This window comes from Phaethon aethereus (assembly GCF_964289735.1).
Source record: "Phaethon aethereus genome assembly, chromosome: 5".
Taxonomy (NCBI): Eukaryota; Metazoa; Chordata; class Aves; order Phaethontiformes; family Phaethontidae; genus Phaethon; species Phaethon aethereus.
The window spans coordinates 25,128,659-25,149,181 of NC_138579.1; the positions used below are offsets into that span (position 1 = coordinate 25,128,659).

General features: G+C 41.1%; 1 protein-coding gene across 4 annotated transcripts in view; it reads right to left on the reverse strand.

The window, feature by feature from the left end:
* Positions 1-20,523, reverse strand: part of NRXN3 (neurexin 3) — a gene marked incomplete at its 5' end in the record, with an annotated part of 994,726 nt that overhangs the window by 678,801 nt on the left and 295,402 nt on the right. For 2 of the 4 annotated variants that reach the window (XM_082000671.1, XM_082000672.1), the window contains 2 exons: positions 8,437-8,463; positions 16,625-16,828. In XM_082000671.1, coding sequence (XP_081856797.1) covers positions 8,437-8,463; positions 16,625-16,828 — 231 coding nt within the window. The remainder of the gene's footprint in view (positions 1-8,436; positions 8,464-16,624; positions 16,829-20,523) is intronic. The other 2 variants (XM_082000673.1, XM_082000674.1) reach the window with 1 other exon arrangement.

The following is a 20,523-nucleotide window of genomic DNA, read 5'->3' on the forward strand; positions in this document are numbered from 1 at the left end:
GAGGCAACTTCCCTCTACCATTATCAACCCTCTCACCATTCATGGAAACAGTATCCAGTATATAAGTCCTAATGCAGGCATTGTTTGATTTTAAGATAGTCAACAGCCTGACATGTCTTAATCCTGGAAACAACACGTTTAGTACTGCCTACACAGCTCCCTGATATTGCCATTCACACAGCAAGCTGCTTCAAACTCAGTGCCTTGTGTAGAAAAAGAAAAATCAATGAAATTAAAAAAGAAGTGGCCAAATGCTCGATGCCTGGACACCATAGACAGCACTGTTTCAGTCTACCTTTGGCCCTCTATTTCACTATAAAGCAGCAAAAACATTGCCTTTTTAAGCCCTATAGCATGATTGCCACAAACTTTGAAGGCTCTAGTTGCCTCCTGAGTGTAGTGGGCCTGGCTGGGAGGCAGTTAATTTTCATCATAGCAGCCCGCATGGTGCTGTATTTTGGATTTGTGAGCAAAACTGTGTTGAAAACACACAGGCTGGAGGAGAGTGAGCAAATAGCTGTGTGGTGCTTAGCCACCTATGGGGGTTAAAGCAAAACACTGAGGAACGTGCAAGTGATGACAGCTGATCTGAAAGGAGCACAAATCAATTTATACAAAGAAAGCAGCCAAAACAACAGAGAAGAACAGAAGTTTTTCTATCAAAGCCTTTTTTTACCCAGGCATCCTGGCTGAGATCCTGCAAATATTGCAACAGGAAAGGAAGCAAGTATCCTGCTTTTCCCAAACAGACATGAGAAAAGAAGCTCGTATTATAACAACCAGTGGATAGGAGAAAAGCCTCGCTGACTGGCAACTAGTTATTTCAATGTATTGTTAAAACAAAACCCACCATCCTGTGACTTCAAAAGTTATCCTACCCACAACCTTCTTCCTATGTTACTCCAACATTTGCCCACAGCACCTTTCTCTGGCAAAAAACAAACAAACAAAAAAAACCCCTCCAAACTTTTCATATCTCATAATCTTTGTTATAGCATGCAGAATCCCAATACTTAATTGGAATTTCTAACATTAAGTAATCGGTATCTGGCTTAGTGACTGACAGTGTGATTGATATGGTTGTTTTAACTCTGCCTCCTTTACAACAGTGCTTATTTTTTAGTTATAATCCCATGGAAGAGGTCAGAGGCTACAGGAATTGAAAACTGTATGTACAAAAAGGTACAGCACAAAGACAATCTTTCAAGAAGTGGCAAGGAGTCAAGAAAAGTTGCTGTGGTGGGAATGGTAGACAGTAAACTGGTGCAGCTGTTTTCCAAAAGCAGGTCATTGACTCCTGAAAGATGATTGCTGAGTTCCTAAGGTTAGTTTTCCTTTTTGTTAGGTCCCACCACAACAATTCAGTTAAAAATAACACAGAAAGCTTTTTGCCAAGCTCTGCTCTCAACAGTGCCATCTCTTCAAACCAATGACCTTAGAAGACCTGCTGAAGTCTCTCCCTGAGCGCTAGAACAAAAGTGTCAGACTAGAGATTTTCAAAGGATGTGACAGTACTAGCCGGAAGATGAAGGCTAACTGCTGCTAAGAGGTGGGGCTTGCTGAAGTTTGGTAAACATGGACTTGCATTTGTAGCCCAGATTTATGGCCCCTGAAATATTCTGAAGGGATGCAGGGACCTTGTGTTATTACAAACTACAGTTTAGGATTGCAGAAATTACTTAATCATGCCACAGCAAAACCTGAATCTTCATGGCACTGTCTGGACAAGAAGGACACTGTGAAAAGCTTTTACTCATTTCATCCAGTGTTCTACACCCAATAATGCAAATCACTAGGGTCTCTTTACTGGTCACTCCTTAGTCAGTATCCACTGAGCCTTAAAGCTCACTGATCGGGCTTTAAATTTACTGATAAGGTAGCACCCAACATAGCAAGCAGTGCTTGTGCTGATTAGTGTTTGCTTTTCTTTTTAACTATTCAAAGTCTCATTAGAGATTCTCTCTCTGGGTTGTTCTCAGATAAAATTAATGACATATAAGATACTTGCTTCCTCCTAGATCCTAAAGCATGAATTTCCAGTGTTGTGCCAATTTTCTTTGAATAGAAAATCACAGTGGATGTTCTGGAAACTAATTACAGAATCTAATATACAGAAGACGTATTGGCTAGACAGCAGCAAAGCAGAGCAGCTTCTCATATATGCTTCACCTTCCACTTCCTACCTAGATGGAAGACATCCATGTAGAACCCAGCCCCAAAGAGTCTTGTCCTCTCCATTGCAATTGGTAACTGCATGGATATTGTTGCTACCTTTCTAAAACAAACTCAGGACCACTATTTCACTTTGTAAGAGTACCAAGCAACCTCTGAGCTAAGAGCTTAAGTCAGGAAGGTTTTTTCCCCACTTAGGGACTTGGAGTGGACTCAAATCAAGAAAGTCTGAGACAAAATACTTTACTTGGTAGCAGCTGCCATAAGGAAGAGGAATTTCTTTGGTTATGTGATAAAGCTCACCTGCACACCTACAAAGGAGCTCAGAAGGAAAACAGCAGGAAGGCAAACCCAAATAATACACTGTTGGGTTACATCCAGGCCTATCACAGGAGCCATCAGCCCATCAAAGGTCCATCTGCATAAGCCCAGAGTAGCACAGGGGCAGGTGGGCAACCAAATCAAGGACTCCCAAGGAACAAACAACTTGTCTGGGCCATACCAGGGCTGACCCAGCAGAACCATCAGCCCCACTGTCTAAGCATGAAACTAATCACCATAATCATCTGGAGAAGCTCTTGGGATCACTTTTTAGACTAAGGGTGTTGCTACCTAGGGTGGGACATATGGATGCAGGGCAAGGCAGTTTGGGATCACACAGACTTATTATGGGATGTTTTGGGGAGAAACCAAAGGCAGGAAAAGGGAGGGGTTAAGGTGATTTTGAGAGGAACAAGAGTAGGAAAACAGAGGGGTAAGGGCATAAAAAGGATAAACAGTTGGCTGGTCAGTATGCTTGTCTGGTTGTGCCCTGCACCTGATCACCACACTCTGTCCTATCTTCCTATTAAGTTCCCTTCTAACTTTCCTAGGTGAGGGCTCTCTATTTTGTGTGTGACAGTGTATGTATGGGGGGCCTGTGTGCAGCAAGTGTAGTCAGACCATGGGTCAGAGGGCCCAGGTGTCCGTGCTGCCAGAAACTGGAGTAAACACAAGTGTGCAAGTATGTCATGACTAGCAAAGATCAAGCTGGACTAGCCCGTGGACATGTGAAGGGGCCTGGGGGCAATGGGATGAGCGGGTCTCTAAGGGCCAGCTCTGGGTGTGAGCATGCATGTGTATCGCTAGGGGCAAAAGCACAAGGAGAGCAGCTATGGGGACCTGGGATGTCCTGGCTAACTGTGTGTATGTGATGGCCTGTACCAGCAACTGGAGCAGGGCTGCAGTCCTACCCCCTGGGCCCTGCAGCCCCAGAGGTTTTCATGTCAGCAACTGGGAAGACTGAAATCCAGGGGCCAGCTATTGGCAGACTGAACATCTGAGCCCAGCTGCTGGAATGATCTATCGTGTACGTAGGTGTATTTATGTATTCTAAATAGTGGACTTCCATCCTGTCCAGCCAGAGAGAACAGGATGAGGCCACTGCCGATGTTTGTGTGGGTGCTCTGAGTACCTGTCTGTGACCTACATGGCCAGCCACGTATATACTTATATATGTAGTGAATATGTGTGCTTTGTATGTGTGTGTGCTAGGAGTACATCTTCAACCTCACTACTGGTTGAACCTGGGTGTGGCAACAGCCTCACCTCTCTCAGGCTGTTGGATCCAGCATGGTATGTTTTCCTCTAATAAAATTCTTAGTTTACCATCTGACAAAATATGTGAGAGGACTGCTGTTTCATCACCTGCCTGAAGGAAAAGTCTTCCAAAGACAAACTTGCTCATTTTCTTTCTTCTGCACTGCAGCGCAGCAACAGCACAAGGCCAGACCAGCACCCTAAATCTGAGATAGCTCAACAGTGAGATGGTTCTCAGCTAGGCTGTACAGATGGTACAGACACCACCTTTGCTTTCACCGTTGCAATATGACATACTAATGATTTATCACTTTTCAGGCTGCAAAGATATTAATTTCTTCCTGATTATGTTTAAATCGGGTTAGGAGATACTAGAGTCACAAATACAATGTGCATGTTTAATCACACCTCTTCAATTTCCAAATAGTGTTTTCATGTTAGATTACTATTAAGCTTTTATTTAAATAATAGCAACATCACCAGGAATCAGATAAGTGCACTTGGTTTTATAACACTTTTATTAGATTAGAGTTAGCACGGCTTCCTATTTACTTATGATGATACGTAAAAAAGAAAACTTTAAGCCTCTCCCAGAGTGTTACACATCATAGGTTCATATTTTATGTTGTTACAGTGGCACTTACTGAAACAAAACATTAATGGCAACTGAAAAGGGAGAATCAATCTCATATTCCAAAATTAATTAGATCTGAAACAACATGCTAACTGTGAGGCCTCAGTGAGACACAGGATCAACTAGCAGTGTTGGGACTGTGATTTTTCCCTCTCTTCCATTTGTGCTTTTAGCAACAGGTAAGAGAAGAGGATTTGCTGACGTCACAAGTCACATGAAAATAGGTAATGTCTCGTCTGGCATGCTTTAGTGAGAGGAGAAGGCCTTATCCTGGAACAACAAGCAATAAGACAGAAGTGTTTGCTGTCCCAAAGGCAACTACTTTTGGAAGATCAAGCCTCCCATAAAGGTAGTGTCAAACTATGTGACTGTGACTACTGACATGCCACGCAAAAGATTTGGGAGAAGGAGAGAGAACTGGACCAAGAAAAATAACACAAGCAGTATCCTAAAAACAACACAAAGTGAAGATGCCTCCAAAAGCTAGTAAATCTATAGCACACACAGCCCTGTCCTTCACACTTAATATTGGGTACAAAGCTGAAGCCGAGCCCCATCTGGACTGACATGAAGTGAGGTCACTGAAAAGTGAATAAGGAAATTAAGGACTAGATACCTTTAAAAAAATGAAGAAAAATCAGAGCACCAGATGTTATGACATAAACTATAAAACTATCACAACAAATTTCTTTAAAGTGAACTATGTTTTTTCAAGAAACAGTTTACAAGAGATGGACTATAAGGGTCACTATTCTTTTAGGAAATCCTATTTAAAAAAGAAAAAAATATGTATGCAAAAATGTAAGGATATTTAGACTATACCTATTCTCTCCATAAATCCAGCCAACAAAATTGTGCTATCTGTTCTGTCTGCATTATGTTGAGGAATTGTTCAATGCACCTTCACACAGTGTGTTTTGGGATCTTGATCCTGCTTTTGGTTATGCCAGTGTTACACTCAGAGGAAAGAGAGTTACTACCCAGTTACATCTGTGTAAGCCAACATCACTGTTGGCTCTTTCTAAATTCAAACTCTGCCAGTATGCAGAAACAAGTAAGATCAGTTTAGGTATCTTCAAGAGGGAAAGTTTAGGTATCTTCAAGAGTACTAAAACAAATACAGAGAAAGTAAAAAAGACTGTTCCTCTTCTAGTTAATTATGTCAGTCTTCCATTCCAGAATCATGAGATAAGACAGTGATGAGAGGGTAAGAAGAAACGAGGTTATGGAAAACCGTATTTTGCATCAGATATATGATATCCCAAAGATATGCAAGCAAAAAAACCTCAATCCTTTCAATGAAAATTAAGAGCAAGTCTATTGAAAATTAAATGCTTACCTGGGACAATAATACTAGACTCCTCTCAAATAGCATGAGCTTCAGTGGTTGCAGTGGTAGGCTCTATGTGTTCCATAAGACCCCAAAAGTATACAACTCTGTTTACCTTTAAAACCATGCACCAGGTCCCTTGCATTCAGTTAGCAATGGTGACTGCTTGACCCAAAACTCCTCAACTGACTGGGAATCCCATTTGTCAAGTTGCTTTAAAACGCTTCTGCACATTTCAACAGACCCTGGCAGACCCAGCTGTATGTGGTTAACTCCCTCGGCACAAGTAAATGTCAGTGTGCCTGCAAGAATGGTTACAGTGATATTTGATTTGCTCTTGCCTAACCATCTTTTTTCATGCAAGGGTATACAGTCTTTCATCAACCAGTTCCCAGCAAGTTCCCTTCTAGAAAGCGGGACAGATGACGTGAGTCATTGCAACAAACAGCAACAAAACAAGGTGTTGGAGGGGCGTGGATTCATTTTCAGAAATGGATCATAAAAAATAAATTAGGAAAATACAAAGTGTTTTAAAATAAATAAATAAAACTTCAGAGAAAGACTATATGTAAAAATGCAACAGACTCAACTATTAAAAATGCATGAAAGCAAAATGGTTCAAGATGTTTTGATGCTTATGGGGAAACTAACAAAAGCACTAGATTCAGACTGTCTTCCCACTGCTCTGATTATGAGTGTCTTTTCCCTCTTTTTCTTTTTTGAATGTTTCTGCCAATTACTGCTTTTTTGATTTGCATGAACACCAGACCATTGCTCCTTGCTACTAAAGCTGATTTGCCACCTGAAGATAGTTTTCCATAGCTAAGACTTTGACAGCCAGCTGTCATCAAAAGTTGAAGATGATGACAACAACATCAGATTGTTATCCAGTACCAGAGGAACTAATATGGATAGTCAGATGACATGCCATCAACAAGAACTATGGTGCAAGTGTTTAGGTAGAGTTACAGGTGGCTGAGCAGCAAGAGCATATGAACTCTTAGGAAGCAAATGATCCTATTTTCATGCAAATGTCCTCAGCCCTGCTAGGTAAAAACTGGCAAACAGAGATTCAAGACACTTTTTCCTATTACCCACTCTATCTTGAAATAGTGTTAAAACTTCAAAGAGCAAAAAGAATTCAACAAGAGCAGTCAAGTTTTGAGTCATACAGGACGAATCCCATATAGCCCTGCAACAGGGCTGAAGGAGTCTGCAGTTCTCAGTGAACTCCTGATCAAGCTCCTGCAGCATATCAGAGCTTACGGCTGGAATAATCATGCATCAGCCAATGCTGATGTCTTGTCTCTGGCTACATGCTCCCAGTGACCACCTCCCAGGACCAAGAAACTAGTTGCTTCCACTTACCTGCAAAGTAGGATCTGAATCAGCGGGCAGTGACCGGGAGGGAAAGCTGATCTATTATCTGCTTGTGTGTGGGGTTTTTTTTCTATCTGCAACCACAGAGAACCTTTTAGATTTCGCAAATATTGTACATGGGGAAAAAACCCAAACAACTGTTGCCTGCTGTCTAACAGTATGAACCTACTCTTAGTCCAAAACTGTGGCAAAGCTGTTAAGAAACTGTTACAATAAGATTCTCTCAGTGATGCTACAATTGGTTCTGCTACTTGAAAGCTCTATGTTTGCTTTTGGGGCTGCAACACACTTCTTTCCACGTTCATGCTAGCTTGGATGAGGCTCACTGGTGAGCACAAAGACCACAGCCTTTGGAAAGGAAACCTAGGAAACACATGGACCATCCTTGCCTTTTAATCCCTTATAACATTTCCACAGTGATGTATAGCCTTCCACAAATCTTTCCACATAAAGTCTAACACAGAGGATCTGCCAGTTCAGCGAGGAATCTGGTTTCAAGTAAGATAAGCCTCAAAGCACACTTGAGATCTAAACAGCTCCATTCTTTGGGAAGTGCTTTTTAGTTCGAGGCCTACATCAACTTTGAATAGCTCTTTGAAGTAGAACAGAAAAGATTTTGTTTGCTCAATTAGTCTAGAATTGGATATGATCTTTCACTACTATTTTTCAGACATTTTAGAAGCCTTCTTCCCTGCTTTTACAGACTGAAAGGGATCTTCAGTGACCCAAAGATTCAGCTGGAATTTATTGTTGAAACATAAGAGTGGTAAATACTGTACAAAAGGTTATCACATAACTCTGATAATATACTCAAAATCTAAGATCTAATTTTTCCTTCTTCTATAGCCAAATAAAAATTACTTTGAATAAATATCAGGTTAAGTTGTCACCGTTCTGAAATAAAGTGAGTGTTTAAGGCAGGTTGTTTTGTTTTTTTAAATACACATGCCTTTTTTGTAGTGGAGAAGTGCATACAGTACCTGTTGTTATTCTTATGTGGTTCTTTAAAAGTTTTCATAAAGACAACAGGTTACCAGAGAAATATAATATCAGCTCATCAGGTTCCTCAGGTGCTCTTCTGCAAAGCTATGAAATAACAGTTCATCTCCTCCTTGGAGAAACCTAACACAAAATTTTCACATACAATCACCATAAGGTCTTCCCTCCTCCCCCCATCCAGCTTCATATCCCACCCAACCCTTCAATTTCACACAATTTTTTTTTTTTAAAGAAAGAAAAAGAAAGAAAAGAAAAGAAAAACAGCTTATAAAACAGCAAAGAAAATAAAGCTATTTTAATATATATAGAAAGAGAACAAAATGAAACTTGAGGGAAAACTTACTGGCGTTACAGTTTATCCTGATACAGTCTAGATGGGGAAAAATAAATGAAAGATGAAATTGCATCCTTCAAGGTAACAGCTGCAGACATCCAAAAACAATCAGTCCACCCTTCCGGGGACAGACACACGCAAAGAGATGTGGCCATTTTATACTTATATACAGTCTGTACAAGTTCAAGAGTGGGTGTATATGTACAGTATATTCTACATAAATATTTGTTACATAAATATATATATACACGCACACACATATATATACACATATGTATAGAGAGATATACCAATATACATATATATCCACATGTTGACACAGAAAGCTATTTTCTTTTTATAGAAAGAGTATCTTCTAAGAGTATTTTCTACTCCAGACTGTGAACTGATGTGAATTACCATTCAAAAATTGACAATTAAGGCACAAAAAAGCTCCCTCAAAATGCAAGTCATACTCCAGTGTCATTTTGCTTTTTAAAGACCTTTAGCAATTTCTCTAAGAAGCTTGAAGCTCAAATTCAACCTTTACACTTGGTTTCTTTTGAATTAATTCATATTGTTACTGCATAAATACACCATCTGTCCAACACAGAATACCTGTAAAATCAGCCTATGAGATCTGTTGGTGCAATATTTAACCCTTTCCAGCTCTCCCAAAGGCAGACCCTCTTCTCATTCCCCCAATGCCAGCCCAGAACACTTTAAAATATGTGCACAGACACTTTTAACACTGTCCATTCAGGTGAGGAAAGGGTTAATATACCGCCCAGTTGTGTCCTATCATAAAATGGCCACTTGCAAACAGCTAACCGCACGAACGCCCAACCTAGATTTCAGCTAGTTCTGGAGGTTGGGAATACTTTTTTTATTTGGTGAGGGGGTGAGGATTTCTTTCAAAGGTCCCCAGCCCTGCCAGTTCCTCAGAGCCCAATCTCGTCTTGCTGTCTGAACGGTAAGACTGAATGGGATGCTTGTAACGTTCAGGTAGAAGATGAAATAGGCAGTGAAGTGGCAGATCTGGGAACCTTTGCTGGCCCTGCTTCATTCAGAGGTTACAGGCAAGGGAGGGATGAAGAGGGGTACATGGAAAGAAAAAATAGAGTTATGTCTGTGGAATCTAATAAATGATAACTGAGGAATCTGCACAAAGAAAACAAGTTGAAGTAGGAAAGCCTGAGCTAGAGGGCTTCTGAGCATTGCTTCTCTCATTTAACACACTAATGCTCAGCATATCTCAGGGTACGACCAGTGAGAGGATGTTAGGTTTATAAATGCCTACTTATAGCCTTGTGAACATCCATTACTGTCGTGTCTGATATGGGCAAGATCTACCATATCAGTGCTATCACAAATCTTGGGCCATGCTGACCTTCTCTCATGAAATCAAGGCCAGGAAAAATAATGCCATGCTACTGGACGTCCTGTCTGGACAACTAAAGCTTTGACCAGCAGGAACGGTCATATTTATTACAGAGATACGGCCCAGCAAGAGAGATTATACAAAATGGCAGAGAAATATAATGCAGCTTGCTGCTAAACTGGACCAATTTTGTGTTTACTTGGACAGATGTAGGAAAATTATTACAGCAGCTGAAACTAAATGCAGTTCTTGAAAAATGAAAGAGGAGAAAGGATAAAGTCTATAAATAAAGAACTGTAATGAACAGGGATACACCAATCAGGAGCAGCATAGCCAGAGAGAGTCTGTTTTCAAGCAGAACTTCTCTTGAGAAAATCTGGGTTTGGTTTTGTGCGATTAGGTTTGTCATGTGTCGTCAACCGCAACAGAAAAGTGGGAGCAAACAGCCCTGGAGCAATTGGTACAATCACCGTACAGTGGTGGCTATATCCCTTATTGGAGTTGGGTGGGGTAAGGGGAGCTCTGAAGTACATGCTGGGGAACTTCCCTCTATGACCTGATGGAGAGTGAGAGCAAGAGCGAGAGAGACTCACAAGCCTCACTGGAAGCAAGTGAGATCAAGAGAATTGTTACAGCTAGAACAACAGGGGAATTTCTTATGGGCTAAACAGAAAGTGTGCTAGAAAGAGAAACATGGCTGGTCCTCAGCAGCATTCATCAAAGTTAGAAACTAAAGCCATCATTGTGTTATTGGTATCTGCAGAGAAGTTTTGCATTTTTAATTTTTTTTTGCAGCAATACCAAAATAACTACATGTAACAGGGCTTACACCCAGCCTGAGCCATTGACTACTCCAGGTGAAAGGATCAATGTTTCAAACTGAAAACCAGTGTAGCCCTTATTCTGGCTCCTAGATTTCTACTTGAAAGGACAACAAGAGGCTAGGCCACCAAGGGGGTTGCCCTAACAACTACCATGGCACTGTTAGATCTCCAGCAAGCACAAAGGCTCTGCAATGCCGTGCAGTGGCATGCCAGGCAGAAATGCCCAAGCGCACTCCAGAAGAACCAGCTCCTGAACAAGACTTGGTCCAGCTGGGTCAGTGGGGATTCTGCTTCACAGCTAAGCAAGTGTAGCTGCCTGCGCTACTACACCAGCACCACCATACTCTCCATACTACCTTCACAGAACAAGCACAGGTGGTTCTTTTAATTTCCTTAATTCTGAGCCTTGCCCAAAATAATAAAAAAAAATTTCCAATCATTAATACATGAAGCTGTTTTCTCCATCTCATACCAGTTTTAAAAGGAAGAAAATACCTATTTTCCTCTAAGCTAGAATAACGCTACAAATCCAGGGCAGAGGATGCTTTCCCTGGCATTAAGGTGCAGGTTTAGCCTTGTCTTTGTGCTCAAAACAGCAGCAGTTGGGGGATTCAGGAATAATTAAAAAAACTGCTTGGGATTCCTCCTGCACAGTACCAGGGCAATAAGACTTCTGGTAATTATCATCTGGAGCTCTCAGCGCTGTTATCAGCTTCTGCTGATGGGATTAGCTTTATCTAGGTATGGCTGCATTCCTGACTCAAAAGAGGTTTCCCCTTGCTTTAGGTTTTGAGTATGCCTAAACAGCTGTAAATCCAGTCACCTGCCAGTTCAGCAATTAGATAAGGAATCTGGAGGACAGCAGTAAAGTAAAAACACAGCATGGAAAGCAGGACGAGCTGGGAAGACCTTCTACAGTTACTTTCTTTCATTATTATTCCTAATGTAAAGCAGAAGCTGCCTCCTTAGTGCTCAGATGGAAGGTTTTCCAGAGCACATCACCTGGAAAATGGGCCAAAGACCCTCTCCTTGCAAAAGGTTAAATAGCTTCACTGCTATTAGCTAACACTAGGGATTCATTGCTTGAATGGAGATCTCTTTAGCAGCAGACAAGAACTCTCTGCAAATTAGGCCTGCATTTCTTACCATTTGTATCTTTGTGTCCGAAAATAGTAATATTTAATATTACTAAGACCCCAGTCTGTTTTTTCCTCGAATCAGGAAAGAAAGTCACCTTTGCTATATGAGGACAAAGTATTTGTTCCTTTTGATGAGCACCCACATATGGTTATGGAAGAGCACTTTACGGCAAGGCAAGGAAAAGAAGGATAATAGGGTCCTGACTTCTTCTAAGCTCACACTAGATTATTTCCTGTAGGGAAACCTGAGGAGATCCTGTGCACACTCTTACTCCATCTTATAGTGTGGCTCCTTGCGTCTCTCCTACTTGCATGCAGTCAGACTGTGCACCCACCTGTAACTGGCAGCTGACAAATATTTTTGCGTGTCTAGGACATTTAAAAAAAATCAAGAGCTTTTGTATGTACCAATTATAGAAAAGTAATTTATTAATGAGAAATAGTGCAAATAGGCATACGCTTGCAGGTCTGAGTGTACTATTTGCACAAAAGGAAATTCGGCATAAAAGTTCACATACATTTAAAAAAGAAAAATGGAAAACATGTCTGCTCTGTTTGTATATAGAAATGACAAAAGAAACTGCATTTTTGAGGGTGAAGATGTCTTTCACACCCCTGAGGAGATATTCTAGGAAAAGACAAGAGAGAGGAATGCTTACAGTTCCTTACAGGAGAACTGACTCAGATTAACAGGAGGCAGGCAGTACTTACTCTAGTCACCAGTGCCCTGAAGATGAGCCAGGCCAGAAAGAAACAGAACTGAAATATTCTTTAATAATAATCAGTGACACCATAATCCTCCCACTCATCAATGGGAGAAAAAAAAAGAAGGTGGATCTCCCTATTGGACCAGCCATTTCTTTCCCTTCCTACACATCATCTCAGCATCAGAAATAATTCCCCAGCACGTTCCAAGCCATGATTTGCTTAATTTCTCTCTCTCTCTTCCTCCACTCTAGACCCATTTCTTCAGAGTCCTTCTCAACACAAGTGAGATCTGTATCACATTTGGACTTTTATTCTTCACACAACAAACACTGAAACTACTGTGAGATGTGCTGTCAACATGCAGATTGCAGTGCCTCGGGCAACTCCACTGGAAAGGTCTGAAACAACTTCCTCGCCCCTCTTCCTTAGAGAATTATTCATCACTGCTCTTCCTTTCCCTCCCATCTTCTACAGCTAGCACCTAGCCACCCGTGCACACCCATGCCTGCTGCACGATGTATCCCATTTGGTTTGGGCACTGATGCTGAGGAGGTGAGTGGGATATGCCAGCCCCTGCAGGCTGCTCTGTACGCTCTGTTCTCAGGGCTGTTTGCTGTGCGGGCCGCAGGCTTCAGGCCTTTGAAGGGTTGAATACCATCTTTTGATTTACCATGGCTGATGGGGTATGGGAAGCTTTACAACTGAAATACATAGAAGACTTTAAAAATAAAAAAAGAAAAGAAAGAAAATAAATAAAAGAAAAAACAACGTAGGAAAGACCTTAATAACCACAAAAACGATAATAAGTAATCAAATGGAATAGATCAAAGAAGAGAAGAAAGAGACAGCTCTTAGTAATTGTATTAAATGACTTATAAGAAAAGCACAATTAATAACTCACCACTCAAAACAGTCTTTGTTTACATGCATCTGTCATGGGTTAGACACTTGGGGGATGCTGACATGTAGCTAGTCAGCACCAAGCATATTCAAGTCTTCAGAGGCAGTGCTGATTGTTTCTTACTGCTAAGGGGATTTTGGCAGCGCCAGATAATGAAGATTTGGTTCTTGTTTGTGACATTTTGGCTATGAACAGTCTCCTTAAAGAGTTAAATATGACTTAGAGTAAACAACTGAAAATGAATGGCTCTGCTAAGGTAATTCCTCCTCAAATTCTGTTTCTTCAACAGCAAGGCAACCTTGCCATTTTGACAGAAGGAAAGTCCTGTTTCAAGGAATATATCTGACAGTTTTATAAATCTGAAGAGAGGAGAGGTGAAGCTCAATCCAAGTTCCAACAGTCTAAACTACCCTTCTGTTGTGCCACGCATACAAGGAGCGTGCTGACAGGTGTGCACTTGACGCAGCCTGTAGTAACTTTTTGGGGTAAGATTCAACCTCACAAAAGCTTCCAGCTCAAAAGCTGGCAGATCTGGCATACACATTGCTTCAGTCTGTGCAACTACACAAAGATAGCCTTCAGTTAACACACGGTTTGGTTTACAGATTTTTGTCCCTGTATTAAACCATTAATGACACATTTCTTTCCAAACATGTGTAGACCATTTGTCAATTCTTTACCCATGTCTTTTAGATGCCAGATAGTGAAAGTTGAACAGTCCACCTCCAGGCTAGGTGACAGCATAATAGAGCCCAGCCAGTGTTAAAAGTGACCCATGTCAATCAAGCACATGATGTCGACAGGCCCTGAGGGAAAATACCGTCTGCCAGCATGATAGGAGGAAAACTGGAAAGGAAAGAGTAAGTTGTAAAAAATTATATTCAGGTTAATCTAAATATACTCTCCTCATATTCACATAGGGTCCAAGCCTAGGAGGTCCTGAACACTCAAAAGGAGCAATTCCCACTGATTTTAAAGGAAGAAGAAGATACAACAGAATCTAACAAGTGGTACTTTCCTCAGAAGAAAAAGCAGTAATATTTTATGAAATCTGGCAGTTTTCATGATGTAGTATTTTCCATGTGGGAGTATCAAAGGTGATAGAAGCAGCTTTTACTAAAATACTACCACATCCCTGGAAGGTTGTGAAGTATTCTCTCTTCAACAAAGAGAGAAACTAAGGCATGCAAAGTAAAAGAACTGGCTCTGGATTACAAGGGGGTAGTGTAGAGCTAAGGAGATACTCAGCTGCCCCATCACTTCCCCAACTGAAGCATGCCACTGCCAATTTTCCAGTGATTAAGTTTATTCTCTGAAAAGAAAATGGCTAACAATAATTGCCAAGAAAAGAAACAGTGGGGGAAAAAAAAAATATCATTTTGCCAGATTATTAGCATCAACTGTATTAGATCAGAAGAAAATGCTGACACATATATATACACACGCACTGGAGTTTTGTGAAAACTTTGCACGTGTAAGAATGCCAAACAGCAATTCTTTTGAGCTCTTCTCCAGAGAAACCCTGAAAATCTATGAAATTTTCCTTCACTTAAAGTTAATATAGGCAGAGATGGCTATCATCAGAGTGCCATTGCTCCTTATTACTGTCATAGCTGAAGTTGATCTATTCACTCTGTCCTCTAGGTCAGTCTGGAGAGCACAGCAACTGCTCCTATGCTAGCTAAGCACTCAATAGTGCTTTATACTTCTTCAGTCATGCTAAGAACAACATATATATATTCCAAACTGGAACTTTGTAACACTGTGGGGTTTTTTGTTTGTTTGGTGGTATTTTGTTGTTGTTTTTTAGTAAAAAGCAAGTGTTTCTATAGCTCTTTGGATGAAGACTTATTGCTTTTAAGAGATATAAACTTGTTTAAATGCATCTTCTCTTCACTTTCTTATTCCAAAAGCAGATATTAGGGCCTGACTTGCACTTTCAAAGCCAAAAAGACACTAGAAACAATTTTAAAAAAGGATATTTTCAGAGGACAACTACTGGACAACATATTGCCCAGTTGAAGATGATGAACCTTAAAATCACCACTCAAGCTCACCTATGGTGCAACAAGACCTTGATAAACTTACCATATCTATCTGGGATGGAAGTTGAAAACAAGAACCATTACTATAGGTATGGGTGTATAATACTTTTTTTGCCCTGTACAAACACAGCCACTACATGATTTGCTCCCGATATCACCACAGCAGGGCTTTGAAGATGCTGATACTGTTAGCTCAAAAAATGCAAAAAATTGTTCCAGTGGGTCTTAGAATTTTGAAAGCTGACAAAAGCTTTCACAGACCATGCACACATCTTCATATAGAGTACCTTACAAATTAGAAGAGGTTTAACATTTCACACTATCATGATAGTTCTGCCTCTTTGACTCAGAATCTCTTCTTAGTTATATTCCTGGATGGGCAGGAAGCAACAAGTTGCATCACCGAAAAGCAAAAGAAAGCTTCAAGTGGTGTATTTACATTCTTTAAAAGGGCTATTTGTCATTCAGTACAATACTTAAAGACTGGCAAGAAAGTGAATTGACACATTCACTCCCATTTTTTTTTCATTGTTGTTATTGTTTCTAATTGTCTTTTTTTTAATTATTATTTTCTGGGAAAGTAACTCTAAGGAGACAGAACACAACCCTTTGGGATGGGGGAGATGCACTTCTATTATTGTTGCCTTCATTTCAATAACGACATGGTCAAAAAACCCAGGCTTTTTTACTAGCTATAAAAAGCTTTAAAGGCCAAAACACATAGCAATTAGGAAATAGAAATAATTAGTAAATCAGTAAAATAGACCAAGTTGCATCAAACGCTGCCAAATTCTGTAAAGGGCATGGGATTCACAGGACTTCTGCTTGCCACCATATCCATTTTGCTTCCCTCCCACATTTGGCTTTGACTGTTTTGAGTGATGTTGGATCAATGAGGGATGTAACTGATCAAAAGATGGACCAAGCAGCATGTCTCACACAGAGCTCACCAGTCCCAGACCAGAAAAGGAAACTTAAAAACTTAAGGACTTAAAAACCAACACCATCCATAACGAAGAACTGACAGCAAATCTTCATGCAGCAATGCAGAAGAGAATTTATCTCCGCAAGAGAATATCATTATGAAGGTCTCAGCAGTTATTTTAGTAATCAATCCAATCCAATCAAACCAACAGAAATTAAACAAAATTCTTTTAAAAACCACTAATTACAAGCCCAAAGTAATAGTGAAGGGGCAGTGGAAGGTTTTTATACGATACCTAAGTTGACCATAAGTTTGACACGGCCTCCGTCCAACTCCAGGCGCAGAGTGTCAGCAGAGTCTCGTGAAGTGGTTGCCATCAACAGCCCATAAGCACGCTGGGACATGAAACGAAAGGACACGTCTTCTGCTTCTGTGTGCATGACCATAGGCATGATGATCTTCATGAACATGCTGCCATCATAGCTCAAGATAGAGGCCTCTGCAAGGAATCAGCAAATAATTGCAAAAAATTTATACCTCTGTGTGATCTTCAGTCATGAAGAACCCTGATGCCTGTCACAGAGCACTGTGTTTACAGAAACCATACCACTCACCACAGAAAATTATGTAACTGGGGAAAAACACAGCAACTATTTAACTGCATCCAGCAACTCTATGTGGCAAGTATGAACGGCACACATAAAGATATGGTATTCACCACAACTAGAAGCAGCTGTACCCGTGGAGACACAATCCCCAAGGACAAGTGTATTATCCCAGGGCCCTTCTATTATAATGAGCTGGCAAAACCTCCATTTTTCACATCTTCCAGAAAATGCAGTCTCCACCATTACTCTGGCCTTCCCTAGCACTAGCTGTAATGACTACTTTAAATAACGTCTACAACACTTCAACTAGCACATTTAGTCTTGCCTTTAAAGGCTCAGAGTTCCTATTTCCGGTACTTTTAAGAGCTGTTGCTTATTTAGAGAGGAATTTCATACCATTGCTAGCACTTTAAAGAAAAACAAAACTGTATGAAGTAAGTTTCCTAAAAGGTCTTTTCTACATTAGATTGTACCATTTTGTGATTCTGTGTTTTCCCCCTCCTTACTAACAACTAATGTTTCTAGAGTCTGCTGACACAACCAATGGCATCGCAATGATAATGAAGAAAGGAACAAAGCAAACTCCATTGCAAGTTTCAGTGTCATTCAATCACAGGAAATGTCAGGAGATGGAGGCACAACAAAAGCCAGGAGGAGTAAAAGCTAAAAAACAGCCAGGAAAATTATATTTTTCTATCATCTCTGAGGATGTCAAAGAAAATGGAAAGTTCAGCTGAAGAAAGGAGTTACAGCACTTAACATTCTCTATCTGTTCAGGGTCTTGCCTGCAGAAACTGATATACTTCTCTAAGGGGCTAGAATTAAAGTCTTGTGATAGAACTACAGCAACCACTACAGCATAGCAATCAGCGTTTCAGTCCAGGAATATGGTCCAAAGGAATATGCTCCATTTTTATGAGAAAAATTTACAAATCTACAGAAATGTATTACTGTATGAATCAGAGCATTCCTTCTGCCCACAGTCAAACCCTACTGAAGGCAGAACTGTAGAGATTGGTCCATGTAGGACTTCTACCACAAAACTACATATAAAAATCCCAGAGGTTAAAAAAAGAGCAGTTCAGCCCCCAGGTACATGGAAGGATTGTTCTGTAAAGCACTCTTACCAGTGCCTCATCCAGTTTAGTTACAGTTTTCTCAAGGGGCATCCCACACACACTCTGGAAAGCTAACATCCCATCTAATTTAACCAACTGCAACAACACATAACTTGGAATCTTAGTTGTTTCCCCTTATATTTCACCCCTTTGTCCTATATTTCCCTGCCAGGCCACTGCATGCTGACAGGGTTGGAACTTCTGGAGGGAAACAGCAAGCTTGGCAGAGCCAATTCTTACATCCTCTCAATGCCTGAATGTTAGATGCTAGAGTAGCATAGATGGGTGCGAAACTGAGGAACAGCCATATGTCCATGCTGGGGAAGACCCATGGCTGGCTCCACAATGGCCAGCAACAGAACCGTAGTGTGGTAATAAATATGCAAATTAGGTGACAAATAAGGATATAAGTGTCAAGCTGGTAAAATGACAAGAGGAGACATGTATATGGTTACAAAACGTTTGGCGAGGATCACTCTGGTTGTGCTGGTGCAGCAATGCAACACACTAATAGCTGGTATGCAGCGCCTCTCTGGTCATGAGACATACAAACCCATTAAGAAGAAAACTTTTCTGGGAGCATCATTAAAATAAGATGTCTGTGAACAGCATCTCTATTCACTAGTTTTCTTAGCTGCGCTCCCCACACACTGTCATGGTCTGTACATGCAAAGATCTCTACACGCAACACCCACTCAGCCATACATACACCTTCTGGGTACCAGCTGTCAGTGCTGCTCTGGGGACTTACATCTTTGCTTGGCCAAGAAACAGAGAAGGAGAGAAAGCTCCTTTTTCAAGGTGGGGGAATAGTTTCTTCTTTTCAAAGTGCAATTCTCTTCCCCCTCATGTCTGCACCTCTTACTTGTCACTCACAGCTGCAAGCTGGAACTAAATGTACTGTATATTATACATACACTCAAAGGCAATGCATGTGTACACACAAACCCTCCTTGCTCTCTTTCCCCTCTCTCTCTGTGGATTGTATTAGAAAATGCAGTCAGGCATGAAATGGCTCTTTTGACGCCTTCAGCTCAGATGTGCCTTGCATGAAAGAGTTGCTTGCCCTAGCACCTGAATAGCTGTGAGGAAGGGGTTGGAGGATATGAGGACTACGAATGAGGTGAGCTGACATAAGTTCCCCAGCTCTGCTGCTTCCTTCTCCACAGCACCATGCATTAGGTGCTTTGGAAACACGAGCTTTTCTGCAGACACTAGAAGACAACAAATTGAAAGCACGGTAGTAATGAGTCTCTTCCCTTCAAAAAGTATTCCTTTTGGTCCTTCAGCTCCACTGATCCCATTGCCAGAAAATTACTGTCCTTAGCCAAGAAATCCCAACCATTATTATCATTATACTTATGTAAGAAGGACCTGAAGAACACCCAGAATTGCTCAAGGTGGCACAAAAGTCTAGACAGTGTTTCAGCTGAAATCCCACAGTAGCCTAAATCAGGTGTTACTGCCCCTTCTCTGGCCAGTCTGCAACAAACAGGGAGCAATGAATCCTTGCAACAATTAAACAGAAACAGTTAAACAGCCTGAAATAGTTGAAACAGCCTTCTGCACGAACACAGGAGATGATGAGTTTCTGTCTCTGTGTGTGCCCTATGCTGACCTGAGCCCAGCCCAGCTCAGACCACCTATGCACGTGATGTCTTTTAAAAATAGATTTCATTCTCACCTTGCAAGTCGTCATCATCTGGAGTATCCGGGAGCTTTTTCAGCACGTTCCTTGCAAACAGACCATTCCTTCCAGCTACAGAAATACCCCTTCAGAGGGGGCTATTGCCTAGTAGCAGTCATACAAATAAAACCTATCTTCCTTGTCCTGGCAGCCCTCAAAACTCAAGGAAGGCACTAAGAAACACCTACAGCAAATCTGCTCAGGGTTGAATGTAACCTGGCAACAACTAGGTGACCTCAGGCTCCTTGGCACCTGTGCTGATGACTTCTGCCTGAATACAGGCATCCATTCGATCGTCCTCAGCCATCTGCAGCAATGGGACTATAATGCTTTTCATCACCATAAATACAGGCAGCAGCACAGTTATCTGAGTTAAAAATACATGCATATTCCTTCCACCCTTTTACTTTTAGGGCAGCTATTATACTTGGATGTCTCACAGAGACATGCGTACAAGCAATGGGTGAAACCATGTTTCAGAGGCCCACAGATTTGTACAGACAAAAAGATACAGAGAGGCATTTACTTGTGATCCTAAAGCCAGAAGCTTCATTGCCATTAGCTTGGTAATGAAGAAAGCAGGTGCTGATTCAAAACTGCCCTGACATAATGCCAGAGATGTGTGAAAATCAATATATTATTAGGAGCGATTAGCTTCCCAGTCTTGTGCTCTGAGGCCCTGCCAGCTTTAATTTTACACTTAGCATCCAAAGGAGCAATTCATTGCCGCTTCCCCACAAGGCTCTGCATAAACCTCCTGGGGAGATGGCAATAGGCATAT